General features: G+C 42.3%; 1 protein-coding gene across 1 annotated transcript in view; it reads left to right on the forward strand.

Moving 5' to 3' along the window:
- The window catches only part of pde1ca (phosphodiesterase 1C, calmodulin-dependent a), a 207,969-nt gene that overhangs the window by 166,151 nt on the left and 31,818 nt on the right, over positions 1 to 10,000 (forward strand). Inside the window, exons 5-9 of the mRNA XM_063206981.1 lie at positions 1,070 to 1,252; positions 3,060 to 3,126; positions 5,475 to 5,591; positions 5,913 to 6,053; positions 9,281 to 9,381. Of these exons, the coding sequence (XP_063063051.1) occupies positions 1,070 to 1,252; positions 3,060 to 3,126; positions 5,475 to 5,591; positions 5,913 to 6,053; positions 9,281 to 9,381 (609 nt within the window). The remainder of the gene's footprint in view (positions 1 to 1,069; positions 1,253 to 3,059; positions 3,127 to 5,474; positions 5,592 to 5,912; positions 6,054 to 9,280; positions 9,382 to 10,000) is intronic.

The following is a 10,000-nucleotide window of genomic DNA, read 5'->3' on the forward strand; positions in this document are numbered from 1 at the left end:
CTGTGTTTGTATCTACGTTTCTATGTCTTTCTTGTATGCCTAGTCTCTTGCTCCCTTTCTCTCTTTCTCTCTCTCTCCCACTCACTCACACCCTCCCTGTATCTTTATTGCTTTCATGTTGTCACTGTCTCTCCTTTCTCAGTCGGTTTATTTAGTATGTGGTTGTCTTGACTATGTTTCAACTGTTTCCTGTATCTCTGTTGCGGTATACATGAATGCATATTTTACAATAGTTCAATGCGGGTCTACTTTCGAGTGCTCAGAGAAGACTGTGTAGATTGTCCAAGGGAGATCTTACCTTTTCAGTCTTCATGAAAATGGTGTGCTCCAGGCAGTCCACAATGACGCAAGACGGACAGGCAGACGAGAGAATGATTGCATTTTCCTGACGTCCCTGTCTGACTAGGCGTCTATGTAAAAAAGGCTGACGTAATTAAATAGTACTTAGCTCGTGCTGCCCAGACTGCGCAGTAGTTCTCATGGTAACGGCTCTGGGTTTTTGCATTTGTTTACAAACACACAGTTGCACCCTTCTTGAGCTGAAGCATCTGTGTCGGCCCTTGGAGTAAGCTGAAATCTGTGTGTGCAAACCTCGCTATGCCATTCAACAGGGAAAGGGAAATACAAACATGACCATGATGATCCTGTAATAACTATATTGTCATATTAGCAGTGTTTCAATGCCACCACTAATATAACCCATGCTGACACACACACACAGACATACATGCTCTGTCTGTCTGTCTGTCTGTCTGTCTGTCTGTCTGTCTGTCTGTCTGTCTCTCTTTGTCTCTCTATCTCTCTCTCTCTCTCTCTCTCTCTCTCTCTCTCTCTTTCTCTCTCTCTCTCTCTCTCTTTGCCCCCCCCCCCACACACACACACACACACACACCCACCCACACACACACGCTAACCCTAACCCTACATAACCACTTACATACTGATATGCCCTAGTCACTAGTCTACACATACAGTAGATTCTCTCCCATTGCACTGGACAATTGATCATGCGTCCGTCCCTGTCTATCTGTCCCTCACCTGTCCTGTCTGTCTCTTCCCTGTCCTGTAGGCGTCTGGTGGACACGGAGGATGAGCTGAGTGACATCCAGTCAGACTCGGTGCCCTCGGAGGTCCGTGACTGGCTGGCGGCCACCTTCACGCGGCAGATGGGGCTGATGCTGCGGAGAACAGAGGAGAAGCCGCGCTTCCGGAGCATCGTGCACGCCGTGCAGGCCGGGATATTTGTGGAAAGGTACCAGCGGATGTTACAGTATAATAATGACAATGAGAATAACTGTATTTGCATGGCACAGCTCATACAATTATGGTTCATACAACCACAGCTCATATGATAACAGATTGAAATGAGCATAAAGGTTGGTGAATTTTCAGAACAGCTGCAGGATTGTTCTTTGCAATGAAAGGCCCATTGTCATCTAAGAGGTCACCTCTTCTAGAATACCTGTGCTGGCAACATTAATTAATAGCAATGATAATGATTGTCATAATAATGATGAACATCATGTAGTAATCCTGATGTACTACATCTACTGACTTAATGAGATGTTTGCAGGTTTACGTACAAGCAAGCAGTGTACAGATTACACAATTTCAAGCTCTCTAAAACATGATGAGCATGCATAATAGCATAAAAGGTCAATGCAACTGGTCTTAATTATTATACAAATCAATGAATAATATTTTAAATTATCTCAATTATGTTGTGTAATTTTAGTTTTGAGTTTCACAGTTCATAGTGAAGCCTGTATTTGCATATACTCTTTTTAAAGTAAGGCCTAATGGACCAAAGGGCATTAGGATATCAGAAAGTTTTTGCCCTTTTGAGTTGACAGAACTGTTTCACCTCAAAGTGCTTTTAACTCTCTTATATCCATGTGCTGTAATGTCCATTATTCAACTCCTAACACATTACCACATTAGCCTTATGGTAATTTGAGATAATAATAACGGTTTTAATCACTAAAAGAAACTTCTTAGTTGAAGCAATGTCCTTCTCTTGTCCTTTTTGACCTGGATAAACTTTTATCACAGATTCTAAGGGGGGTATAATAAAACAGTCAATACAGCCATCTTGGTTATCAAGATGACCATTCAAAGTTTTGTTTGGCTAAAGCACAATTTGTACAGGATTAATATTATCTATGGACCCCACAGGTAATTCGGAATAATTGCGTAAAATGTCAGATTGTCCCCATTCGAATGCACCATTTCTGTAATTAGTGAAGTGATAACTCCATCGCAAACACAGACGTCCAGTGATATTTAAAGTCTTGTGTGAATGCGCAGGTGTATGATTGCAATGGCATGTCTCTTGTCTTTTCCCGGAGTGAATAATGGTGGATACTGGTGAAAGTTTGATTAACAGCATTAGGGGCAAGGGGTAGTCGACCTATCCCGCTTACATCGAACCATAAGCAAAAATAACTCCAAGAAAACCTCCAAGATCCTCCACGAAACAGGAAGTTGTGAAACTACGACAAGTCCGGTCATAATATCTGTAAATTGAGTAAATTGCAGACTTTTGTTTATTGCATCTGAATGTGCCACAGAATAACACTGAGGTACGGGGTTAACTGCAAATCCAGTGGTCCATAGGCAATATTTATCCTTTTACTTCAACACGGATTAGGAATCGTGTACCTCATTATGTATGTATATTTTCATTGTTAGTTGTATACAGAACTCTCTTCAGTGTATTGGTTATAATACCTCATACAAATGAACATGCTGTCATAATGTCAGGCACAATTTTCCAACCAAGCCGTCAATATATCTACAGCAATGCACTTCTATAATGTGAAAGATAAAGTCTAACTACATAAAAGAAACAAAAAAAGACCTTTAGAATGTTACAGATCTTATAGCGTCCCTGCAATCACTCCAGCATTGCCTTTACTCTAGCATCCATGGATGACCCTGAACGACCTTGAAATGCTAATTCAGAGCGCCAACCCTGCCTTAAAATCAGATGCCAATCCTTTACTCTATCCTTTTCCTCTGTGACGTTCCGATGGCTGTATGTTATCTCTGTCCAACAGAATGTACAGACGGACATCCAACATGGTTGGATTAAGCTATCCGCCCAGCGTGATCACCGTTCTAAAGGTATTAGCACAGTCACAAATACACACTCAAAGCACACACAAACCCACATGCACACACACAGAGAGACATGCACAGACACACACACATGCACACATATACACACAGAGCACACGCACACGCACATGCACACGCACTCGCACACACACACACACACACACACACACACACACACACACACACACACACACACACACACACACACACACACACACACACACACACACACACACACACACACATATGTGAATGCTCTTCCGCACTCTGCACACACACACACACACACACACACACACACACACACACACACACACACACACACACACACACACACACACACACACACACACACACACACACACTTACACACACACACACTCAAACACACACATGTACACAACCCTTTACTGCACTCAGCGGTTGGTTTGAGCAGCAAGCACAGTGTCCATGTCTAGGATTGGCTGGGGTTGGAGGGCTGAAGAGGCAGCGAGAGGGGTAGAGGAGCAGTTGCACCCCCGGGGGGGTCGGGGATCACTTTGAGCCAACTGTGATAACAAAGGCATACATCCGTCAGACACCCCACCGTGACAAACCAGCCACACAATGTTAACATGTGTTGATGTTATACGCTATACGCATGTAGGCTCGGCTCGGGGACAAACTGTTTTTACTGTAAAGGGGAACAAGGGAAGGACATGGCAACGGGGGGCGTGCCAGCCTGTTGTGTGAGTGCCAGCTGGGTATCGTAGCGCCACATATTTTTGTGGCACGAGGAAGTGACACGGCACGGCACACATGACAAACCCGCTGGGGACTCGTTGGCAAGCTCAGCAGGCAAGCGTTTTGTGGGACCATGCGTGAGCACAGCATCCGGCTATCCCATCCAAGCACATGGGGCCACAGTAAGCTCGCTGCTTTTGATTGCTTCGGTGTTACAAAAAAAGGCTGTTGTCCATCCTTGACAATGAGTCACAATATCTTATTTATAACTACCATCTCCAGTGATCTATTTCTCCACGGATGGAAGAACAGCCACACTGGTAACAGTCTTGACCTTGGCTCAGGAAAAAAATATGAAAAGTTACAACAGAGCTTATGTGGTCGTCAAAGCCAAAAGATCTGAGCATTCCACCTCATCGTCACATCATGCCAACCCTCAACCTCCTACCTACTGTATCACCACCACCTGCTTACTGCAGATGGGATTGCCGGTGGACCTATTCACTATTTTCTGAAAATACTCAACTATGTTATATCAGCATTGCTATGGCATTACTAGGTGCCGTAAGACAGATTAAGACATAGCCATTACAATTTCGGTGGTATTGCAATTAAGGTTATAACATAGGCTCTGGTTAATCATGGAGGTGGCATAACTGAAGGGCCTATGAGCAATCCATGCCAGCTATTGACAGTACAGGCGGCACAAGGCTCATCTATTCACTTTGAATGCACAAAGATGGCAGACATGAGTTTAAGCCTGTGAGGATGCTATCCCCCATTACATTCTCTCTGTTCTCTGTTCTCTGTTCTCTGTAACACTCTCTCTCTCTCTCTATTTCCCTGTTTCAGTCTTCATCTCTATTTCTCTGTCTTTCTCTCTCCGCATCTCTATCTCTGCCCTATCCCCTCTCTGTCACGTGGAGCTTTGTGTATATATTTGGTTGCGCATACATATACTACAGTCTGCAGTACAGAGTCCCTCCCCCTCCATAAAACCCCTCGGGGAGCGACAGCAGCCGTGAACCCATCTCGCCCCAGTGACAGAGATGGAGAGGCCAGGGAAAAAAAACTTCCAATTGAAGGATTTAAATCTTTAATGTGCTGTAATTCAAACGCAGAGCCATGCGCGCCAGCCACATGTGTCAAAACTATACGCAACTCAAGAGGAACTCAAGAGAGAAGAGAGAGATGCAAACGGAGAAGAGGAGAGGCAGGGAAGGGGAGAGAATATAAAAGCACGGAGTGATAGTTCCATAAATTGCCCGTGACCGTACAGTACATTGCTGACATTCAACTGGCTCGATCACTGCCAGAGTTCATTTTACAAGCCCACTGGCTGCAAGGGAGAGATTAAACAACCAGCACACTTATTGCAGGCCCAAGACTTTATTTCCTCTGCTCTCTACTCCTCAACCATATTCTGCTCTCTGATCTTTTATGTCTTCTTCTGTACAATTGCAGTAAAAAATCTTTTTTTTTCTGTTATTGCAACTTCTAAGTCTTGACTCTCAGCGGTCTGTATAATAATTAATATTAATTAACTGTTGCTGTGTGCTGCTGTTCTATTTGCCAAGTGCATTCAGAATGAATGGCTGATAATAACTTGTTTGGATTCTTTGTATTGACAGCATGTGGACACATGGACATTTGATGTGTTCGCTTTGAATGATGCAAGTGGAGAGCATGCACTGAAATTCATCTTCTACGAGCTGCTCACAAGATACGACCTAATCAACCGCTTTAAGGTACATTTTTACATTCATTTATTTATTTAATTGTGTGACGGATACTTCTTGAAATGCCACATCTCTTTTTCAAGAAGGTCCTCTGCAAAACTTGACAATACAAAATGAGAGACAAATGAAAAATCTCAACATTTTTAAAGATGCTTTAGAAAATGTTCTCAATATTCCTTTCTAGCAGCACCGTATTTTCATTTATTTGTTTCTCTGAAAAGACTACTGTTTTTCTGATGCAATTCCCAATGTGTTGCAACAAAAGCTAAGCCAAACCACAAAGTCATCCTGACTGACTCATCCCTTATGAGTCTTGTGTTTGATCCTCAGATCCCCATCTCTGCACTGGTGTCCTTTGTTGAAGCACTTGAAGTGGGCTACACCAAGCACAAGAACCCCTACCACAATCTGATGCACGCGGCAGACGTCACACAGACCGTGCACTTCTTCATGCTCAAGTCCGGCATTGTGGTACGTCCTGTAAAACTGGTGCAATGACCAGTGAGAAAAAAGCAACAGTTTGGCAATTTGTCTTTTTTTTTCAAAATGCTTACTCACTCACTGTATACACTACATTCATTCAAGCTACATTTGTTTCACACTGTACATGGGTAGTGTGTAGAGGTCTTTTTCTGTTTTACTGTATCCCCAGAAGTGTTGTACTAAAACATACACTCCAGCCAGTAACAATCACTTGTGATGTCTTGTGATTTGCTTTTGCTTTGCTTTTCACCCAGAATAAAAGAAAAGGGTGATAATATTAACTATTAATACTATATTAATACTAGAGATGTCCGATATTGACTTTTTTGCCGATATCCGATATGCCGATATTGTCCAACTCTCAGTTTTCGATTCCGAAATTGGCCGATACCGATGCCGATATATGTGGGTTATTTTTCCTCATAACAAATTCTAGGTAACATTACAAATCTGCTGTTGTGGAACAAAATATGCTTAATTTTATTGTAATGCCCCTCTAGATGCATTCTCGAATGCAACAAAGCTTTCCAAATATTAACATCGTCTGTGCAAAATAGAAAAATATTTAAGGAGAAAAGTGTACAGTAATTCAATCATTATTATATCGGTTTTGATAGGTCAAAAATCCGATACCGATATTGACCGATATTACATTTTATGCTATTATGGGGCCGATAATATCTGTGGGCCGATATTATCGGACATCTCTAATTATTACTATTAACTTCAAACATTCAGTATCTAGTATAAACATACAGCAAATAACCCTCTGACACTAATTATAATTATCCGGCGGGTATTTGGTGCTAATGGGCTCTTGGGCTCTTTGCTTCAATTGTTTCAAATGTTGTTGGTTGTTTGTTATCCAATGCAAGTCCACCTCCTCCTGTGTGAGGGAATCAGGTCTACATGCCCTCTCATTTTGACAGACAGATGGCTGGACCAATTAGAGCTCTCTCTGGACCTAAGGCCATGGCCAAGTAGCAAATCACAGCGCAGCCTTTCATGGTTCATGAACTTGTGGACAAAGTATTGTTTTAGCCTTGATTCTCTCAAACTCCTGAGATAAATTACAAATGGGGGTGGATATCATACTTACCATGATATACTGTGCTACATCTACTGTAGCACAGCCTTGAATTTATGCGTCTACAGACAGATCCATCAGTCAAATGAAATGTATTTGTAATAGAAAAATAATGTTGTACAGCTGCAAGAAGAAGACAATGTATAGAAACTTATTTTGTAGATAAAAGAGTAGGCTACTTGGTACCTAGTGCCACATATGTTACAGTTTTGTGTCTTAAAGCTCAGTTTACCTGACAAAGAATGGCCACGATCACCTGAAAAGTACACTCCATCAGCTGCATATACTATATAAAGTCAGCATTAAACGGGCCATACATCAGTAGAACAACCCATATCACCCTTTGACAACTATCATTGATTTCTTGATAATCTTCCAGTACATAGAAATTGCATTAACGTCACTCAGAGTGTCCCGGTCATTATATCCTGCAGTGATATGTTAACATCAAACGGGTCTTAGCAACGAAGAACAGGACATGAGGTACTGTGCTGTCACATACAGTAGGTATGATGTGAGTGGCTGGGGGGGGGGGGGGGGGTTTGGGGTGCTTCATATAAGGGTCTTGTGTGACGGAGCATGGATGATTCAAATGCGTTTGTAATGCTACCGAGGTGCACAGAGGGCCCATAAACCTGTCGTCACCTTGGCGTACAGCTGTACTGTAGCACCCATAAAACAAAGAAGGCCCTGACATCATGACAGAGTTTGTTATTTAGCCTGGCGTCGCACAAGCATTTTTTTCCTACAGCTCAGCACTCTATTACTCTTCATCCCTCTCTCTCTCTTTCTCTCTCTCTCTCTCTCTCTCTCTCTCTCTCTCTCTCTTGAAAGTGGTTCTGTTGTTTTCTTGTGTTGGAGGAACATGGCTCCCGGCCGTGCATTAATATTTATTCTGTTTTCACGTTCCCCCACCGCTATAAATAATTGTCTGGCGAGAAGACAAAGAACCAAACAAGAACCTCTAGTGTGGTGTGAGGGTGCTACGTTGCCATGAGGCTAGGCACTAAATCTCTGAATTGTAGGAACTTGAGAAGCTCTCTTTGTGTGCATGCGCGTGTATGTGCGAGTGTATGTGTGTGTGCACTCGTATAGTACGTGTGTGCGTGCTTGTGTTTGTGTGCATGTTTGTATGTGTGTGTGTGTGTGTGTGTGTGTGTGTGTGTGTGTGTGTGTGTGTGTGTGTGTGTGTGTGTGTGTGTGTGTGTGTGTGTGTGTGTGTGTGTGTGTGTGTGTGTGTGTGTGTGTGTGCTTGTGTACTTGTTGCCATGGAGTTAGATTGGTCGTGGATCTTGTGAAGTTGGGAGTCATAAGCCGTTCAAATAATCACATCAAAGTCAGGAGGAAACAGAGGAAAGTGTAAAGAGAGGAGGGAGCAAATCCATTCCTTCTCAATTCTGTCTCTTCTCAAGTCAATTCCGAAAGTACACAGAGTTTTCCCAGTGGGATGATGACACTGATTGACCCTAATGCCCATAAAAAGTTTCAGAACATGCACAGGTGGTCCAGGTGACCTTGTGATCTATCAGACTGAACATGGCAGGTCGTAATAATGACAACAGGTTTTAAATTGTAGTATCTTTTAGAATTTAAAATGCATTTAATGCCAAGCTACTATACAATATTGTTTTATTACTTGACTTTCTTATTTACTTTTAAGCTGCGTCCTTGTTTCTGTGTGTTGTGTCCTAATGATATTTCTCTGTCCTTGTATGGTGAGACTTAAGAACTACTACTTCTACTTCTACTATTTCAGCATTACCATGCTATAAAACTGTGCTATGTCATACAGGTTTATAGTTGATGGTGAGCTCATCGGGAAGTTCCAAACACACGCACATGAACTAACGTTTACCCAACATATTATATTACATATTATACACAAATAAATATTGGATACATGCCTTGCATACATAAATATTGCATACAGTACATACTGTATTTATTTTATCTTATTTTATTCCATTGGCTTATTTAAAACCCTTTTTAAACCCTCTCCAATTCACAATGCCATTATACGTAGGCCACCCATGATAATTAAATAAAACGATTCAAATGCATGTTTTTCACACCCCATATAGCACAACCCTGTTGACTGCCTTTCTTTTACTTCCTCTTTCTCTCACAGCATTGGATGACAGAGCTGGAAATCTTTGCGCTGATATTCGCTGCAGCCGTGCATGATTATGAACACACCGGGACCACTAACAACTTCCACATCCAGACCAGGTAAATGGGCTGTGACAGCCAAAGAAGCGTGTCCAGTGCTCCTGTGCCCTGCTCTCACAAACAAACCCCCATGTACGTAACTGTGTCGTGTGTGTGTGTGTGTGTGTGTGTGTGTGTGTGTGTGTGTGTGTGTGTGTGTGTGTGTGTGTGTGTGTGTGTGTGTGTGTGTGTGTGTGTGTGTGTGTGTGTGTGTGTGTGTGTGTGTGTGTGTGTCTGCTTGGTGTGTGTATGTGCTCCTGTGCTCTCCCAAACAACACCGGCCAGCTGGCAGCCCCTTGTTGTGTTCATAGTTTCCACTGACAGCATTTTGCTGCACTGTCATTCGGATAATGTGGCATTGCATTTTTATGATGTTTGTACTGTAGACATCATTACAAATCAGATATGGGTTCTCACTTGAATGAAAAGGCTTTATTTTCACACTATCACAACAAGTTTGTTGGTCTCAACAGATGCAGGGCGCCCACATTAGTCATTTTTTTCATCCATTTTTCAGATTAATGACGTACATGGCTGGACGCTCGATGTACACTTACTTTGACAATCCTGTATTATGCAGTGTGTAAATACGATTTCAGCAGTTTCCTTAAACGTGCACTGTGTAATATTATTAGTAGTT

The sequence above is a fragment of the Engraulis encrasicolus genome, chromosome 9 (assembly GCF_034702125.1).
Source record: "Engraulis encrasicolus isolate BLACKSEA-1 chromosome 9, IST_EnEncr_1.0, whole genome shotgun sequence".
Taxonomy (NCBI): domain Eukaryota; kingdom Metazoa; phylum Chordata; class Actinopteri; order Clupeiformes; family Engraulidae; genus Engraulis; species Engraulis encrasicolus.